General features: G+C 40.3%; 2 protein-coding genes across 8 annotated transcripts in view; both read left to right on the top strand.

The window, feature by feature from the left end:
• The window catches only part of LOC122566393 (rho GTPase-activating protein 20-like), a 177965-nt gene extending 169324 nt beyond the window's left edge, over positions 1–8641 (top strand). For 2 of the 4 annotated variants that reach the window (XM_043723584.1, XM_043723586.1), the window contains 7 exons: positions 1154–1342; positions 3407–3562; positions 3640–3857; positions 4150–4276; positions 4835–5496; positions 5575–5873; positions 6065–8641. In XM_043723584.1, the coding sequence (XP_043579519.1) occupies positions 1154–1342; positions 3407–3562; positions 3640–3857; positions 4150–4276; positions 4835–5496; positions 5575–5873; positions 6065–7239 (2826 nt within the window). In that variant the 3' untranslated portion in view covers positions 7240–8641. Of the gene's footprint in view, positions 1–1153; positions 1343–1412; positions 2407–2485; positions 2823–3406; positions 3563–3639; positions 3858–4149; positions 4277–4834; positions 5497–5574; positions 5874–6064 lie in introns of those variants that run through there. The other 2 variants (XM_043723587.1, XM_043723585.1) reach the window with 2 other exon arrangements.
• Positions 8642–8782: 141 nt separating this feature from the next.
• On the top strand, positions 8783–19983 carry LOC122566392 (serine/threonine-protein phosphatase 4 regulatory subunit 4-like). Of its 4 annotated transcripts, none has more exons than XM_043723578.1 (16): positions 8783–10072; positions 10793–11043; positions 11161–11234; positions 11552–11658; positions 11842–12071; positions 12197–12325; positions 12396–12502; positions 12589–12780; positions 12856–13014; positions 13093–13275; positions 13358–13804; positions 13875–13992; positions 14071–14113; positions 14195–14214; positions 14297–14342; positions 14567–19983. In XM_043723578.1, the coding sequence occupies exons 1-16, from the start codon at positions 10032–10034 to the stop codon at positions 16089–16091; spliced, it is 3672 nt and encodes a 1223-aa protein (XP_043579513.1). In that variant the 5' UTR covers positions 8783–10031; the 3' UTR covers positions 16092–19983. The 4 variants fall into 4 exon arrangements, with proteins under 4 accessions (XP_043579513.1, XP_043579516.1, XP_043579518.1 ...); XM_043723581.1 differs by having other exon boundaries at positions 9402–10072; positions 14954–19983; XM_043723583.1 differs by lacking the exons at positions 8783–10072; positions 10793–11043; positions 11552–11658 and having other exon boundaries at positions 11190–11234.
• Positions 19984–20036: the final 53 nt, after the last annotated feature.

The following is a 20036-nucleotide window of genomic DNA, read 5'->3' as shown; positions in this document are numbered from 1 at the left end:
AAACTTGTTCTTCAACGGCCGATTATTGTTTCATCAAGTTCTATATTTCATTCTCGTATTAACAAATTTCTGCAGTCGTATAAAATTTGAGGTACATGATCGACGTGAAATCATCGAAGTGGCGTTAAAAATAAAAATGAGCTAAGACTCACGAGTGTACATAGTTCGAGAATGAAATTGTTTTACAATAATATAACGTTGGCACGGGTCTAGAGTTTCGGCCAATCCGTGGGCGGTTATCGTAAACAGTAACGGAAATTCGAACAGCTGATGCGAACAGCTCGTGCCTCGTAGCAATTAAGCAATGAATCAACCGATCGCGTGGTCGCAAGTCGGCAGAAGTTCGTTCCAGCGAGCAGAGTTAGCTCGAACGAAACGGCACGACGTGATTGAACGGTGAGTCGCCGTGAATTTACATAACTCGCTTCGATGTATCGCGGACGACGATTATCCGGATCGTTGCGATTGAAAAAGTTCGCGTCGATTCTTTGTCGCGGCAGCATTTCGCGTTACGACTCACCGACCGGTATCACTGAGTAACTTCGTGCGTCGATCGCTGGAGAAAACGAACACACTCCCCGTTTCCCAATAGTTTCCTTTTCCTGCTTTCACAATCTTACCATTGGAACTTCACATTATCGTAATTGTGGCGAAGTAGAGGGATTTCGCAGAGTGTTGCGCAAAATTCATCGATTCACTGTGGTGCGATCATTCGAGCCTGGTCTCTCGAGAGCGTGCGAGAGTTGGTAATGCAAAGGAATAATTCTCTGGATATTTTACGTTTCCAGCTTTATTTGTTGAATCTTTTTTAAATTTTCTAATATGTGATTAAGAATATCGCTGTTAAATGTGCAAAATATCTTCAGGAAGGAACGAAAATACTCGATATTGTTCGTTATTCGGTAATTTCCAATAGGTCAGGCTTCTTTCAAACAGACAATGATCCTTGTGGGTAGAACATAAAAAATATATCGAATACAATATCGATCAACATTTTTGTCATTTTTAAGAGAACAAGCTACGTTCTACATTCGCAATCCTGGTATAAATAAAATATAGAAAAATTTTGGCCAACCTATGATACAATCTAGAATGCAAAGAGGAACAATTTACTGAGAAAATCTAACGAGAAAACGTTTTTTAAATGTTGCAGGTCCAGAGGCTGGCCGAATACGAGAGGTACCTAGGCCAGGAGGCGAGAAACCTAGTGGAGAACGGAAACGGAAGCGTCGGGAGTGGCGCCGTTCTTCAACGTGGTCAGCTCGAGGGTGATCTTCATCGTATCCAGGAACTGTTTCCTGGTGATAACCTCCGGCTACACGAACGAGATGTCCTTACCACGGTACTTGTCTGTTTCATCGCGCTTTACTAACATATACATTCGCGCATAAAACCTTTTCCTTCGTCATCGCGATTATCCAACGTAGAGAAAGTCAGTAAAATAAGCGTAAAAAATTTGTTGCTTAAAAAATGTAACAGTTATGGGAGAAGTAGGAAAGAACGCTATCGTACGATGCGTTTCAACGATTCTCACGAGCACCCCACAGCATATTTCCTGACACTTGTGAAAAACACTCGCCCGTTCAACACGCGTGATGTTTCCCACGGATCTCACAAGCTACTCCGCAGAATCTTTTTCTATGCCATTTTCACGTATGATGGATGTGACGTATCGTGAAAAAACAGCGTTGCTGGATTAACTAGGAAGCGCGTTGTGCTTTTTGACCCGGAAATATACATACTTAATCCATAAAACTGTTTCAGCTCTGCTGCAAATTATATTCATCGTCGAAATTCTCCATTCTAAACAGTAACTAACGTACTACTCGAGTTTACAATTCGTATTTCGTGAATCAACCTGTCCAACAGTTATTTTATGCTTCGGACGCTTCACTCTGCAATTCGCTTCTCAGATTCGACAATTTTTTCATTTGCAATTCGAGAGCCGACAGATAATATATAAATGTTTGAAGCTAATGGTGAACGCCGAGTCTTCAGCTTCGTCTTTAGATCGTGACTCGATACTTCGTATTGCCGATCTCGAGTAGATTGTTTTCTCCTTCTTCTCCTTCGAATTCCTTTTTGATTATACGCAATGATTAAAGTACGCAAGTCGGTGATACAGATTTTCATTCGTATCTACGAATGACAACACTGTTTGCCGCGGCGCGGCGTGTCATCGTCCCACGTGTATCGCAGTCTAATTTGCATACTGGGCGTAAAGAGTACGTATTGTCAAGAGCAGGGATTACGGGGCATCTAGTGAGATCACGGGTCCAGTGCACTGGTCGCATAGGTGGACGCGTGCTCGAGTTTCTCAATGCTGCTCTGCACGTTCATGCGCATATTCCTGAGAACGATGATAGAACGCTTTCACGAATCACGTAGAATCATCTGGAGTCATCGGTATGTTTACCTGGATTTCCACGGCATTTATTAACATACGATAATTCGATGCAACGCAACAACCAAGCGGCAGCATTAGTAGAGAACCGATAGTTTCAGAAACGACTGCGAGTTACGATATAGTCGAGAGGACGGAATACGAGGAGCATCGATTTCGTAAGGCAGAAGAAGGCCAAGAAGGAATGACGAGGGACACAAATCTGACGCTCGACGCCGTCAAAGCGAAATATGTTAATCAGTCTGCCCTGTGGTCGTTTGTAATTTCGTGTGTCGTCTTCTTGCTATATTTGGTGGGGTTATTTGTCAGGCGTAACTGTTCATCCGTCTCCGAGCGTCTTGACATCGGCGGAAGTCACGGGAAAAGCAACTGGTATCCGCTGGAATCTCTCGACTGGAACTGCGTCGCAATACATCTAGTAAACTGTCGTTTAATTTTGATACTAAATGGCTTCCATATGAATCGGTATTTTCCATTGCTTTCCAGTAGCATCGTTGAATGTGAACTAGCCTTTGCTGAAAATTTCGAACGGGTTCCTTGCTGAAAAAAACGATGCTTCGCCGTCGGTGAATAGAGAGCCGGTGAAATAATGCTGTTAAGTCGTCCGAAAGTTAATGCGGCTTGGCACGTTGGCGTTCAGTTATTAGCCGCCTGCTGCGAGGATCATAATAATTTACGTCCTAGATCCGAGCATCAAAATTAGTCGTTACTTTGTGACCCTTTAACACGGTAAATGGACAGAAGAGCGTCCCTTCCAATGGATAATTTAATGCTAATCCCTTGTCAACGATGCTCGATATCGCGTCGATATTTTCCATTTCCAATATCGATTCCCTGCGTGATATTTCGTGCAACGAATATAACGGCGATCCAAAAGGATCGGTTAAGTCGAATCGGAGGAATTTTGTTTTGCTTCTCGGTGGTATGGTATCGCCCTTGTTCAAATATAGCAGAGTTTGTTATTGATTTCGTTATGCGTCAACGCGGTCTGTTTCGTTTCAGAAAATGAAGAGTCTGATCCGCAAGAGGAACGGCGGGAACCCTGGAAGGCTGACGAGAGTGTTGTCGCAGAAATCTTTAAACGTGTCCAACAACTCACCGGCTCCGAAATCTCCGCCGAGGACTTTCCTCTTGGAGACTCCGGTACAGTTCACCACGGTGAGTGATCATAATACTAATTCGAATATCACGTTCAAGTTCACCGTAATAATGCAGTCTCTTTTGCGTATTTACAGGGTGTACAATCCCAGGACAGACACCTTTTTCTCTTCTCCGACCTATTGCTCATAGCAAAGGCACGAAGCGGTGGTAACTTTAAGCTAAAACAATCCGTAAGAATGAGCGAGCTATGGCTGACTGCCGGGCATATAGAGGATGTGGCCGAAACGAGCAAATCTCAGGAAACGAGCTTCGTCCTCGGCTGGCCCACTACGAACGTCGTCGCAACTTTTATGTACGTGCCTGCCGTTGCTTTACATGTGCCTTATCCACGCTGTTGGTATCTCGTTCTTTTGTGTTATCGCACCCTTTTCACGTTTCTTTACACCCTACCTGGACTCGTAACGGCGTCGCGATTCCGCGTCGCTTCGAGGTTCCAGCCAGAATTCTTTTAGTGGCGCAATAAACTGGCGAACGAGAAACCGCTCGAGGGTGGCGGCAAAGAGATATATCGTTCGATTAACCGTCGAGGTGTCGGCTTTATCGCGACATCGCGCATCACACAAACGTTTATTCGTTTCTTTTAGGACTGCTGCAGCGAGGGATCTCTGGTGGGGACGTTTGACCGAACTCGTACGAGAGGAGAGTATGAAGGAGCCGCCCGACACGAACATTCAAGTCGTGTATCACGACAGTGACACGAACACGGAATACGTAAGTACTGCATACTGCTCTCCGTGGTTGCGCGCAATATACAGTCGCATACGCGTATTCAAAGCCGAACGAGAGGGAGATACACGCGGTCACGCCTTCACGGTCCATTCTTTGCACATCGTAGCGCGCCAAGAGAGACCGTAGTTCGATCGCTTGACCTTCCTGGAGGCATTCTTCTTTCAGATGCCCCTTTTATATCATTGACGTCAACGCTGGAGTGGATCGGTTCTACTAAAAAGACCCTCCTTCCATCTCGCCGTCTTTGTACGACGTGTTCGCTCCTCCGGTCGAGGTTCATTATCGACCAGCGCGTCGTATTTAAATACACGCGCCGCTCGACACCTCTATTAGAGAACACGCGAGCGCCTATCGTTTGCCAGAAGCTGCGGTCAACGTGAACGCATACTCTCGCGTAACTCCTAATAACTATAATCGCGTACGTTGCCAGCACGTATTCTCTTTACCGTATGTCTGTGTTGCGCGCGATTACGATTCTCTCCGAGCAATCCTGTTATTCGTGTTGCGAGCTACATCCGCGTCCCATCTTGGTATTTGCAGTGTAAGACGATTATGGTGGGATCCGAGATGACAGCGGCAGCCTGTGTGAATTTGGCCACGCGTCTCTTGGATCTTCAAGGACCTTTTCAGCTGTGGGCCAGAACGTCTGCTGACGAGGCGCCGTATCCTCTGATAGGACACGAGAGGCCTTTCGCCGTCAAACTGTCGAATCTAAGACACACGCTGTCCGCGGAAGAAGGTTTCGATCTGGAGCATTGCAACAAAAGTGGACACGATACGTGCCACTTTATACTCAGGCCGGTACCAAAATCGCCGGTAAAGAAGAACAAGTCCAAGATCACTGGATTATTGAGGAGATCCCTTTCGTTGAACCCGAGTTTGTTTGGAGTGAATTTATCAAGGCTCGACGAAAATGGATTGCCCAAACCTGTGTTAGTAATGCTCCAGCAATTATTCGCCAAGGGACCATTCACGCAAGGAATCTTCAGAAAATCGGCGAATGTTAGAATCGTTCGAGAACTACGAGATCAGATCGAGTCTACCGGAGATCCCAGTTGCTTGGAAGATGCTCCAATTATAGCCGTGGCAGCTCTACTTAAAGACTTTCTGAGATCCTTACCGGACCCTTTGCTAACTTCCCACCTGTTTCCTCTCTGGATGGATAGCCTGGACACACCAAATCCTGTTCAAACTATTAAAAAGTAAGCGAAGAAACGGTTTTACAGTAACGAGAAATTCTTTGTGCTTGTGCGGTATTTAACGGACAGTGGTGATTTCAGTATTTTAGATAGATTGCCCAAAGCGAATTACACCCTGCTATCGCATCTGATCTGCGTTCTACACCATGTGGCACGGCGGTCGAAGCACAATCTCATGTGTGCCAGTAATCTGGGCGTGTGTTGTGGACCGAGCTTACTCTGGTCGCCAAATCCGTCGGTGAATCAGAGCAGGGCGATCCCTACACTGACGGAGATGTTGATTCGTCACTGTGAAGTCCTGTTTGGGGAGGGCGTCACGCAGCTCTTTGGGGAGGAACGCAGCGACAGTGGAGCCGAAGAAAGCACCGATAGCCTTCACTGTGAGCACTTTGCTTTATCTTTCTTCTTCTTCGTCTTTTCCTTCTTCTCCTTCTTCTCCTTCGTCTTTTTCTTCAATTCTCCTTTCTTTTTTTTTACTCTGTGAATCAGAAGCGAAGTATGCATCTGTTCCTTTGGTATTCAGTTTATGTAAGTGTTTCGATAGTCCACTAAGGAATGTCTCTCGTTGCAGCAGGTGGGCTTTCTCTGGACAGCCTGGACCTGACGGAACCACCGCGTAAAGACCACATGTCTCTTTCAAGAGACTCTGGTCTGACCCTGTCGGATTGTCAGCTGTTCATCCCAGAGTCTCCGGTGGGATCTGAGGACTCTGCCGCGAATGCATCGTCATCCAGTTTCGACAAGTCTCTGACCAAAGAGGACAAGTCTACCAGCAAGTCGTACATCCGTGTCTACGGTGGATGGGAAGAGCGAATGAACGGCTACGCGGCAAATAATCATCACACGAGCGCCGTTGAGCATAATTTCAGGGAGGAGAAGAGCAGCATCGGTTACCCTAATCCGAATTTTCAGAGGCAAGATTGGCTGAGGGCTCAGCTGAAGAGAACGCCAAGAACGAAGTTGGACGAGCACGATCATCGTAAAGACAGGTTCGACGAGAAGGATATCTACGGTAGGGAGTATCTGAGACAAGATTCCATGAAGGAGAACATGGAGAATTGCAAGGACATCTACAGGAGTTCGCAACTGGACATAACGCGGGATCTTCGAACGGAATACGAAAGAGCTACGCAACAGGACATCTGTACGGAACGGGTCTCCATTCATAATTCGGAGCAGGATCTGTCGGGAGATACGACGTTGACCAGTGACAGATACGAATTCAAGAAGGAACGGTTCAACGAGTTCAAGAAGGTCAAGTCGGAAATGTATGTTAATCGCGAGTCACCAGTCTCTCAGAACGGTAGCTACCATTCGGGAAGCGATCTGTACGAGTTCAAAAAGGTGAAGAGCGAGATATATGTGAACAAAGAAACGACGCGTACGGAGAGATACGAATCTGAGAGTAGCATCTATGGGAATAGGGACAGAACGAGCGAGATATACGACTCGAGAGAGAGGAGCGATTTGTACTCGTTCAAGCAAGCCGAGGCAATTGATTTGTACGGTGACGAAGACGACGAAGAAGAGAGAACGTGGCCGGATACACCACCACCATTACCACCGAGATTGAGGCATCTGCCACCGGTACACATGAATCTGGAGGACAGACACAAAGTGGCGGGTAGGTCAAGGTCTTTACCACCGCCTCCTCCTTATCGTCCGCCTCCTCAACCTCGTGCCTCGGTTACCACCAGGCACCTAGGATATGGGAGATCCGTCGTCGATGACGAGAGTTATGTTTAATATGAAACGAGGAGCTATTAGAATCGCTCTCGCGTGTATGTTTGTGTGTACGTGTGTGGTGTACGTATGATGCGTCTGTGTGTATGTTGGCACTTCGGGAAAATCAAAGAACCGAAAAAGTCGCAGATCGAGATCATGGATACACGTTGGGCCGTGTAGCCATGCGATCTCGTTACGGCTGAAACTAGTCCAAACTGGAACGCACGTACGATATCGGAAAGAATAGCGATGTGTATAATATTAGATTGTATGCTCACCGAAGAATGGAGAATTATGTGGAGTTGCTTAGTGTTTGTTTCGTCAAAATGAGAAAGCGTTGCGAGAAAGTAATTGCGTTTAAAGGCATATTCGTAAGTCACAAAACGCTATCGATTGTTGACGATTCCTAGCGATAGGACTTGACTGTTATACAGTAATTCAGGGTGCTTCCACGAGCCTTCATAGGTTTCCCTTTTTCTTTTAAATTAGTTATTCATATAGAGACATTTATTATTAAGTATAGATTGTAGCGGACAAGACTTGCGTCGAGATGATATTATTCGTAATTTCTTTTCTTATGCGAAGAATTTTTGTAAAAATGGAGAAGAATTAAATATATATATATAGCTATATATATATATATATATATAATGTGTAAAGTACGCGTACTATGCGGAAAGAAAAAAAAAAACATAATCTGTGCGATATTTAAATACGAACTGCCGTTTAGAGAGGGAGAATCAGGCGTTAATATCTACGGAACGAATCCCGATAATAAAATGCAAATTTTATTGCAACCACGTCAGAAAAGGCAGAGCGAGGTTCGTTTCCATTCGTCGTCCTAACATCATCTTTTTAAATACGTTCACATAGCTAAGCGCACATCTCTGTATTGATATGTTCCGCAATTTCGAGATTATCCGACGTTCGCAAACTCGCGCAACAAGAAAACAGCATTGACTGCCCTGCCCCCCGTCCCCCCCTGTCGCGTTTCCTCTTGTGCTCTTTGTATAATAGATTCACGTTTCCTTCTTGTCTCCTAACAGGAAATTGATTAATTGCGGAATAAACATGACAGTTAAACAATTCTTCCTCTCTTTCTCTCTCTCTCTCTGTTTATTATAATTATACCATTTTGTCTTCTATCTTCTTTTTTAAAACTTAGAACATATAAATCGTAGTGTTTCGTGTACGCGAATAAAAGGGCGATTATCTTAAACTATAAGATACACGCGAAAGTTGAACGGAGCCGTTCGATCGCGATCCAAATCCTTCGCTCTTCTCTGTATATATTAATGTAAACTGTAATCTTTTATATTGCTAAACGTATATGATATACCCTATGCAATGCCCGTAAGGTATGTATACTTATCTAAATTATACGACATGCTATGAGAAGTAAATATATTTCGTATTTTATACAGTTGCGTGTGGTTCAACTCTATTCATTATATATTCATTTCTCGCATCCTGCCGATATCCTGGCGAGCGGCTGCAAGAACTTCCGTGATCAATCCTGAAAATCATCGCGGACGATCGTGTTTTTTACTTTCGCGCGAGTATCACCTGAATATGCGTTTCTTGTTCTGATCAATTCTTTCAAATAAATGGGGTTATATTCGTATACAGCATTTATCTGTAAAATGCGTTCGCCATGTTTATGGATTACGAGGAATTCGCTAGCCTTCAACTAGACAAGCCTATACCTGATCTGAGAGTACGTAACATCACACGTGAACGCGATTTTCTATAAACGATCGACTCATACTCTAAATGTACATTCCTAGAATGAAGAGCAATTAAAGAAGCACAGTTTGGATCCTAATTTGGAGAAAAAGCCTATAGACAGAGCGCTTTATCTTTTGGCGTAAGTGGAACTTAAATATACATATGATAATAAACCCGACTCGATAACGAGTCACTTTCGCCGAAAATGAAAACCGCGTCTTCCGTATTACCAGGACACACCTCTTTACAGAGAACCCGCATATCCTTGGGGCATGTTTAATAATAGTAATTTTGCGCATAACGCTTCGACAAATCGCTGTACAAAACCTTGAATTAGACCACGTAATCCCGTATGATTATCTTATCAAGGCTGCCACAGCATCATTAATTAATTTTATAAAATCTAGATAGTGGTCACAGGTTGTTCTTGCCGTGCAGAGATATACATCGATGCTGTTACTTGGTTCAATCTCAGATTAATATTTATTTCAGTTATAAAATGATAATAAATCTGTTAAATAATACATATTACGTGACAGTAGATAAAAATGTTTATATTTGGATCTCGATGGTATGATCGAATTATACAAGTAATTGGTGTCGTACTCGTTGCGTAACAAGCTATAAAAAAAATATCGCTGTTTTAAGCAGTGTTCCTTTTTAGAAACGCGCAACCGACGTACCTTAAAGCGAGATGCATCATCGCATGGGAATCGCAAAATGACTACATCGGATTGTCAATTACACAACATCGACTTACGATCAACGCATCCCGGTCTATTGTATTACGCGTTACGCGCAACGCAGCATTACGTGTTTTTCATTAGTGGCGTACGTAGGCCGCATTCGGTTGGTTCCGGCTGAACTCGGTCTTGTTCGCTGTCTCGTAGGACAAGTCACATATAATCGATACCTTGGAGTCAGAGCCCAGTTTAGTTGTCATCTACGTTCGGTCGTGTTGTTTTTATTGCGTCAAGTGCGTCATGAGAGTGCGTACGCGTGTATCGTCGTCCACGTAAAGGAATTAGTATATATCGGTTCTCGCTGCTTTCTCGTGCGATCGTTGAATAAAATGCGCTTCGAAGATGTTGCAAGAAGAAGCTCTGTACAAGAGCACATCTCCACGGTAAGTGGCCGAAATAGAGAATGATTTTTTAGCTAGTGAATCTTGCTCGCAGTTGTCGCGCCCGTCTTCTCTCATTCTCGCGACTGTTTCTCTTTCGTTTGAACCCATGCATGGTTTCTAAAAATAACGCAGCGTCGTTCAAGGAGTATACTGTCCTGTCGTCTAAGCGTTGCTAATTATAGTCCTTTAAAGACACTCGGAAGAAATGACATTCTACGAGTAACTGATAAACAGTTAGCTAAATACTTCGTTCGAAGTAATATGATTTCAAGGTGTAGGTTGTTCGAAGATTTGACAGTATTATCGATTGTCTTTTTTTCCTCTTCGCGTAACGATGTCGTAATAACGAGTGTTTTGTTGTAACAATGAGGATTTACGATGAAATAAAAACTTTAAGAATCGTGCACGTTGTACCAGTAAAAACATTGTCACATGCTCCAAAAGGATATGTTATGTAAAGATTCCCTGTCCTTGGAGGTTGCATGCATATAAAAAAAAATAACGCGAGGATGACGGGATCGTTTCTATAAATTTAACGATTCCAGAAAATTGTATACTTCCTAAATATATTGTTACTATGTCAATTTATATCGTAGTTAATATATTTGTAATAATAAATGATATTAATATTTAGAAATGTATTGTTTTCATCATTATCTATCTTTGTTAATACAACTGTTGTTTTTGCATTATTTGCTGTTATATCCATAATTATTGCAGGAAAGGCGATGAAATTCAAAAACTCAATTTTATACAAACATTACCGAGCCTCTTAGCCACAGACTCAGAATCATGTATAACACGCGTGATACCAAAAGTGCAACAGTCACTGGCTACGGCATCCACGGAATTCCATATTGCAGCTTCAACAACATTCAAAACGATCCTAGAGCAGAAACTTGTGAACCATAATGTCTTCAGTCGAACATTCCTTCAAAGTATCTTAGATTCCCTTGAAAAGCGTGATCCAGGTAAAGAAATTTTGTTCACTCTTGTACGACTAGAGTTGCTAGTTAAACCTATATCAACAGTTTCATGCATTTGGTATTATTTCATGTAACTAAACATGTATATATGTACATTTGAAGTTATCTGTCATGCATGGCTGGAGACCTTACTGGATGTGATAGAGTTACTGCCGGTAGAAGTCATAAGAAAGCAGGTTTGTATAGATGATCTTAGAAATTGATATTCAGAAAACTTTGTCATTTAGAAGGGCAAATGTATTGTAATTTTTGTAGCACATACGCAACCTTACAATATGATTATGGTAGATTGGTAATTAGGTTGATTTATTTTATGTTACTTGGTTACCTGGCATTAGACTAAGCATCAAGTACTCTATCAAAACTCATATGTTGCAAAGAGATGCTATGTATTTAACATAGCCTTGACGATACAAATACTTTTTGAAACTTGAACATACTCAAATATAATAACTAACATCATCCGGATGATAATAGAAATAAAATTATACAGATTCTGCCATTGACTGTAAGCAAAGGGCAATTGTCACAGCCTATCCACTCCAGGATAATATGCAGCAAGATATTAGGAAAGATTTGTACAAGATTTGAATCTGCTCTGTGAGTATGTTTCATCTTATCAAAATCTAATATTTTTGCTATCGAGGGTATCAACTTTTAAACACTATATTCTTGAATGACAGATTAAAGGTACAGAAATTGAATAGTATGCAACATATGTCAAAAGACAATTTTTTCTCAATAAAGTCATTAAATAAGTATACGTATTGAAATTGTTGTCAGGATACAGAAGGAAGTTCTACCAATGGTACACTCCCTCTGTCAGGATGTAAATAGTGAAGTACGAGCTAGTATCTGCTTGCAGCTACGTTTTGTTGCCGAAGGCCTTGGTGCTGAGTCTGTAAAATCTGCTTTGCTACCATCTTTCGTAGAATTAGCAAGTGATGAAGAAAGCAATGTAAGATGCGCCTCTGTACAAACAATAGCGTATTTGCTACCTCATCTTCAGGAAGGTATGCTTAATGACTAGTTGTGCATCATAAGCATTCCAAGATTTCTGTAGTAAAATATGTCTCGATTAATCTTTGGACGCGAGCTTTTTAAGAACGCGATGCAACGTAGCTATAATTATTTACAGATACAATAAAAACTACCATAGTGCCACTTGTTAAGAAATTATGTGAAAATACACAATCTGTACAGTCAGACGATAACGTGATATGCGTCATTGCCCAAGAATTTGGAAAAATTGTACTCGGCCTAGAAAGTAAGATCTCTTGTGAATTAAAATTTTACTTTCACGATCGCAATGAATTGATGTACGATTGATATTTTAGCATGCTTATTACCTACGGAAAAAACATGGTTCTTAAAATATTTTCAACAACTTGCACAAATGGGTATCGTTTTAATGAAAAAAGAATCTAAGCCTCATCTTCCATTTGTAAGTGTGCACGAATACGATATAAACTCTGATAAAATCGAACGTGTTTTATAATGAAGTTTCTCCATAAATTTACACCTTTCTAGATGAATATTAATTTTGACGAAGATGAAAAATATGTAGAATGCAGAAGGTGTTGCGCGTTTAATTTGCCAGCAATGTTCATCTTTGTATCAAATTCCGTGGATGATACAGATGCATTACTTCTTACATTCACTGCATTGGCGAGTGATCACTATTATTTGGTTCGGAGAACTGTGGCGTGTGGAATCCATGAAGTGAGACTTTTTTGATTGGAATATGAAATTGGGATGCATGACTTTTTACTAACAATCGTAATTTACCCCATGCAGGTGGCCAAGGTGTTAGGTCCGAAAAGTGGACGGATAAAAACAGATCTAATAAAATTATTGAAAGATAACTCTGAAGAAGTTTTACAAGGTTTAATTCCTCATATAGGATTGACGCTTGATTGCTTGGCTGAAAGTCAAATCATTGGAGTAGATAAAATGGTTCGTATGCGTTTTCTATAATTGGACATTTTCGAAATATATTTGCTCTATTTATATTAATCTGTTTGTCGATCGCAGGATTCCACTGTTATGGAGATTGGTAGAGCTTTATTGAAATGTGAGTCGGAAATAGCAGCTACACATAACTGGAGATTAGTGTCTTCAATGCATTCACAACTTGAGATATTGCCTAAATACTTCCCAAGTGACTTTATATATTCATATTTTGTGCCAATGGCCTTTTTTAGAATATTGCACGCTGTAAGTTTTAAAAATACTCGTGTTTCGTTTTTAACCAAAATATATGACATAATCAAATTACAATACTATTTTTAACTTGCAGAGGCCAATACCCGTTCGACTCTCCGCAGGAACTCTGTATCTCTTCCTTTTACGTTATAACATGAAACCAATGCAAAGGGTAGAACTTCGTAGCAAATTGTATTCAGATTTGGCTAGTAATCCGAATTGTTATGTGAGAATGATGTTTGTTCGTATGATGATAGAGGCTTTGGAAATTTTCTCTTCCGCATATTTCAAGGAACATTTTTTTACTGTTTTATTGAACTTGGCAGAAGATCCTGTAGCTAACATAAGAATGAAAGTAATTTCTCTGTTGCCTCAGTTAAAAAGTATGCTGCGGATGCCGGCCGATAAAAAATTATTAACTTTGTTAGAATCAACTATAACGCATTTAATAAATAGCGAAAAGGATAGAGATGTACTAGCCGAACTGGCATCCGTTATGAAAAAATTGGATGATATATCGCTTAAATACGAAGGTCGAACTGTAAGTAATATTCAGTATAATTCACGTTTATTGTTAGCGAATTATGTTTGCATAAAATACTTTGTTTCAGACATCTGGAGCAGTTTCAAAACAAGGCACTGAAGATATTAGGAAGTTGGAGGAAGAGAAAAGATTATCAGGAATGGCAAATGGGAAATCTCCAGGCGGAGGTGCTACAATAAAGAAAGGTACGCGACGATAAATTTACATAATTATAGCAATTCTTATTACTTACGTATTGAATATTTGGAATACCGTAATTGTAGGGGGGTGGCGACACGTGAATGCCGATTCCTCATCAAAAACAATGTAAGTTATGCTTTATAATTTGAATGTCTAACGTTTTTCCTATGAAATTTTGAACTAATTTATTCTGTTCTTTTTATCCAGGCCGCAAACATCATCGAAAGGTAAATATTCGCTTTCGTTACCACCGATTGAACGTAAAATATTTTTCACAACGATGATTAAAATTAGTAATATTTATTACAGATAGCATAGGCTCACCTCGCCAATCAAGCGACGGATCAAAAGCGAGGTACATAAATTACATATCTACTTATTCCTCGCAAATACAAATAAAACTAACTTTAATTTTAAGCATGATGCTAACGTCTAATATAACAGTAATATTCGAGAATAGAAGAGATAGATTTTTTAGAACCGATGAAAAAGTAGAGTTAAATCTCGCTATCTTTCTTAGTTTACTAACGATATCATGCAAAACCTAATATCAAATTCTGCATGCTTTGCATCTAACAGAATTCAACTAACACATCCTTGGGAAAGAATAGGGCATACCAACTCAAACATTAGTACAACCCATACTAACTTTGACAATGGATCGTGCAGTGATTATCTAATGCAGAAGGCTCAACAGAGCCGATCGAAATTAGCATTGCCATTTATATTGTGGCCGGAAACGTGCGAATGCGACTATGCGGAAGAATACGCTTTCCATTCTTGTCCCTCGTCCGATTACGCGAGGTCTGTCTTCTTGGCGATCATGAGAGAGAACCGGCGAAGATCGCAGCAAAATTTCCTACTAACCCGAGATTATGCCCGCGAGTTTTCCACTAACATTGCCAGCAAGGACACTGCCACTGTAAGAACGCTTGCAGCTCACTATAACTCTTGTTGGCCTTGTAGCTCTATGCCGGAGATACCGGTAATGCTGTCGGATGACGAATTCCTGGTGGACGCCGGTATCAGGATACCGGTGCAGTTCTCTCAAAGTACCTCTAAGATACCGCATCTGCAAGATTCCATGTTTGGTAAGAGAAGAACTTCGTTCAACGTGAATCATGCTCGGCCTACCGGTATGAGTTTCGACAAGGGAAAGCCTAAGAGAAACTCTTCCGTTGAGTACGAAGATTGCATGAAACGAAGAACGAACGTCGATCAGTCAGACGATGTCAGGACTTCCATCGATTGCGAGGACGGATTGAGACTGGTAAAAGAAAATCAACAGCTGGGTAAGAAGGATCCTGTATACGTTGGCCCTTTGATGAGATCTAGATTTGGATTCGGTGTGAATCAGGAGAGAACGATGGACGACAAGATGAAACGACGAAATTCTTTAATAATGGATAAAGACAAGCCGAAGGTTGTGCAGTCAAAGTGCACGTTGGACAGAACTAAAAGAAATTCCGCCAATTTCGATAAGGGAAAGCCCAAGAGAAACCTCTCCGCCGAGTACGAGGATGGTATAAAACGGAGAACCAACGGAACTAATCAAGCGAAAGGTATAAGATTACGATCGATCGATTACGAGGATGGCTTGAGTTTAGTGAAGGAGAATCAACAGCTCGACAAGAAGGATCCGTTATATCTTGGGCCTCTGATGAGATCTAGGTTCGGGTTCAACGTAAATCAGGATAGTAGGTCGATGGACGATAAGATGAAACGGCGAAACTCACTGATAATGGATAAAGACAAGCCCAAAATCATACAGTCAAAGTGTATGCTGGACAGGACTAAACGACACTCTGCGAATTTTAGTTTAAAGATGCTGGATACGAAAGAGACTAAGCCTATCTTGAAGGCTCAGCATAGCTTAGACGTGGCCGACTATACACCTTCGGAACGTTTAAGCCGGGCTCTAAGACGATATTCCACCTTAGACGTGAATCATAATCAGGGACATAGTAAAATACCCTTAAGAAATTTTGTACGTCGTAGTAGAACCGCACCAGCTACCAGGGCTTCCAGCCCCGTAGGTTCGCAATTAAGGTACGAGGAGATCGACAAGTTGTGCCGAAAGTTCGAGGAGTACCAATTGTATTAGTGTAATTACACAGGACGCATTTAAGGTATCAAGAAATTAAAATCTCCATGTAAAATGAGGGAGGAAAAAAGGAAAATAACTGTATGTGCTGGTTCGCATATTATAATTGCAAACATATTGTGTGTCAGAAAGATAGGAAGTTTCGTAGGATACTTTTTATTTCGTGCATTTTGATCTTTTAGAAAATCTTTAGAAAAGTTCACAAAGTCTACGTTTTCTTTAACGAAATAACGACGTATTTAGAAATTGTTACGAGGTTGTTCTCGACTAGCTTCGTCTCGTCCGTAGTTGACGATCGTTCTTCTTCACACGGCCTTGTGTGTACATTTCTCGCTTTTTATTAACGAGTTTAACGATGAATTTTTCTATTCGTGTACAATCGGTAAAAGGTAAAGAGGCCAAGGGATAGAACTCTCGCGATATCTCATTTATTACCATTAACGCGTGCTTTACGCAAGATAGATTTTTAGTTACTTTATCTTGTCCAAAGTATTCCCATGTTAAATTATAAAAGAAAATATTTATCTTTCGATATATCGTTTGGAAAGATGCATCGCGTGTTTTAGCGTTTGTACAAGTTGTACGGACACGCACGCTTGAGTTGGAAGACTGTTTTATTAGACGATGCCGTATCGCAGTTCGTAAGAGTAAAAAATAAGACTATTTTGCACTTTAATTTTATAGCTGCATATCTAATACGTATTGCTCTATCAAAGTTTACTCGCTAATTGAATATATTCTGATAGATTGTTACATTTAGGAAACTATACAAAAGAGATAACGAAAGATAGAGTTTAATTATCTTAGTAGCCAATTGTAGGTCTAGTCTTGAATAGTTGTAAAAAGCAACTCTCGTTTTCCAACGTCCGTGAAATGACGTGTTTTTTAAACGTTCGATACGATTTTTATATTTCGCTTTTTTTCCTTGTTGTCGTTATCTTCCTTCCAACGAATTCATTTAACGAAGGGTAGATAAGTTTTTACTAGAAACTTTTACCGCAATTTTTATGCCCTTTTTTAATATAGCATGAATTTACAGAGAACCAGCTTGGTACAGTATACGTAGATGCGCGTATGTATTATACGTTATTCGTAACAGACAGCGTTATATTAATTTAATCGTTTTCCATTATTGTATCGCGTTGCGTAGATACCGTTGTATACCAGTTATCGTAATTTTCGATTTATTCACCAACATCGACGCGAATGATTAATTTTTATTCGAAGAAGGAGTGAACTGACGAGAAACGAAAAAAAAAAAAAAAAGACAAAAAACAAAAAAACAAAATCTTTTTGAGCGCAACTTTAGGGATTCTCGATTCCCCGATTCCCTCTAAACACGTTGAACGATACTAATTATTCTCTTATATAGCGGACTGGAGTTACTGTTGTGTCTTAAAACGAGAAATATCTACGAAAATATCATACAGTCTTGCAGAGAAAAATCACGCATATATTAATATATATATATATATATATGTATATAGACTGACCAAGACAATTTAGCGAATGTCTAATTAATAAAGTAGCATCGAGGGAGTGAAGAAAAGTTAATAAATTTATCATGGAACGAAATAACGACAAGAGGTGTACAGCATAGAAAGGTCACGTATAATATATTCGCAGAATATTTTCATTGAGCTTTTAATAAATGTATTTTGGGACGAAGGATGAAAAGAATTGAAATGAAGGATAATAAGACGCTTTGAAGCCAAAGATGTTATCTAAACGATACGATTAAGTATCAACGTACAAACCCTTAAAGGCATTATGTACTTGTATCATGTACATATACTACGTAAGCTTCACAGTGCAAGTGCCATTGAATAGACTGGCTGGAGACTTCAACGCCTGAAAGAGGGTGACCGTACCATCGAACGATGAATTTACGGTGAAACTTGGAAAAATAACGCCCAAAATACATGTATCGTGCAACTAATACGATATTCACGTCCGATATTTAATATCACAGTCTCGATACGTTGCTGGAATAATGGAAGATTACAGTAGTTCTCTATAGTAGACTTATATAAAAATATTGTTGAAGAATCGAGGCATCGACTAATTCTTCTTATACGTATTAATAACTCGTTCGTTACGCTCGACGCTCGTCCGTCTAGTTTCGACCTATCATCTTTCGTTCGTTTCTCCGTTCGTATTTCCGAGGATAACAACTCGATTTTATATAGAACGTTTTTGAATAATCGCTAGTCAATCCGTTTTTCGCGAGATTCGCCTGTATAGCAGTTAATCGTTAGTTGATTTTACCGTCGATTTTACGAGCAGGATGATATAGTTTGTTCTCTTGTACAAGCTACCGAACATCGAGAATAGATCACAGTCTTTACGCTTAGGGACTAGAGAGAGAGAGAGAGAGAGACGCAATTTACCGATCGATTGTTGCCGCGTAACGATATTAATTATTTTGTTATAATTGTAAGATCGTACGGCTACCGACTTATATATGTATAATAACATAGCGAAGCTTGTTGTATTATTTTTATAGGAAACTTTAGGGTAGCGTCAGCCGTACGATTTCGCGAGTCTAATGACAAACACGGATCCGATGATACTCGTATCTACCGGGTACGAACATTTCTCGATAGAAATTTCTATCGTTCTACGACGCGTTGAGTTTATAGAAAGAGCGTGCGTGCGTGTGTGTGTGTGTGTGTTTCGCATGATCGTACGGTTGTTGGTTAACCATGCGACGAAAAAGAAAACTTCTTTTTTATAGGAAATCTTAGAATATACTATATATATATATATATACACACACGCTAAGTATACATGATTTAACAAAAATTGAAGAAATTGTTAAATGTGCAACTATAGGATCAGCCGTAGCGCGGGCAGGCGCAGTTTGAAGAAAAGCAAGCGAAAGTAGAAAACGAAGAAGGTTTACTCGGGCATGTTTAGAAGGATAACTAGGAAACCGCAGGGAGAAAGTAAAAGTTTCTCGAATGTCGAATTTTCGCCAAGAAATGATCGCTTAAAATGCTGCTCCTTATTTTTGTACAGATCTCTTACCGTGTACGTTAATATTAACTTTTGTGCCAGAAAGTAACAAAAATACGCAGTATATTATATTATAAGAAGTACACACACTCGTGCTACGCTCGTTTTACGTAATTGTTATCTAAACGTATTCGTTTCTTTATATACGTAGAGGGAAAGGATTAAAAAAAAGAAAAAAGAAAGAGAAGAAACGAGAAAGAAAGAGACGAGCGCTTTTATCGCTGACACTGTTATATATATATTATATATATATATATATTGTTACGTATATCGCGTACGTAAACGTCGTAAATCGAGAATACTCTCGAGAGGTAGAATTTTTTCGACCCTGGATAAACGTCGGTCGTCGACCGTATTAAAAAACGAACAACGGCGTGGTGATTATCGAACGAAAAGGGAAGAAAGAAAAGAAGAAGCACGTCGTACGTCAATTGAATTTATCGCGTTAGAAACTGTTAGGAAAAGAAGAGATCGAACGCTATGGCCTGCGTGTTTCTTTCGGGAAGGAGTAATCTGTGATGACAAACAAAAAAAATAAAGTAACATAAAATAAAGATACATATTTAAACGCGAGAACAAAGAGGAAACAAAATAAATAACGCGAAGAATCGTTCACGTCGCGCACGATGAACGATGAAATTCGTCGAACGATATTTTTATTACTCGTAACTGCTCCCGTAAAGAATAAGGAATGTTACAAACAGAGAGAAGTGTATTTTTGTGAGGTATACCTGTAAGAAACAAAACAAAAATGTAGTTAAATGTGAAGAGACTAAAGAACAACGCGATCGTAGATTATATTGGCTCTGTCGATATTATACATCTGTTTTAATATACGTTACGAACAATAAATCGAACCTTTTTTGTTACACAACCCGTCTCTTAACGATCTTATCGCCCGATAATTCGTTTCCTGTGAAAATCAAA

The sequence above is a fragment of the Bombus pyrosoma genome, linkage group LG3 (assembly GCF_014825855.1).
Source record: "Bombus pyrosoma isolate SC7728 linkage group LG3, ASM1482585v1, whole genome shotgun sequence".
Taxonomy (NCBI): domain Eukaryota; kingdom Metazoa; phylum Arthropoda; class Insecta; order Hymenoptera; family Apidae; genus Bombus; species Bombus pyrosoma.
This window is presented reverse-complemented; position numbering and strand designations above follow the sequence as displayed.

Bases quoted from the DNA above. Each gene is read 5' to 3' on its own strand.
- LOC122566392 (XM_043723578.1), top strand. From the start codon at position 10,032: ATGTTGCAAGAAGAAGCTCTGTACAAGAGCACATCTCCACG. The intron at 12,072-12,196 runs GTATGCTTAATG...AATTATTTACAG, and splicing joins GCTACCTCATCTTCAGGAAG to ATACAATAAAAACTACCATA. The intron at 12,326-12,395 runs GTAAGATCTCTT...TTGATATTTTAG, and splicing joins AATTGTACTCGGCCTAGAAA to CATGCTTATTACCTACGGAA.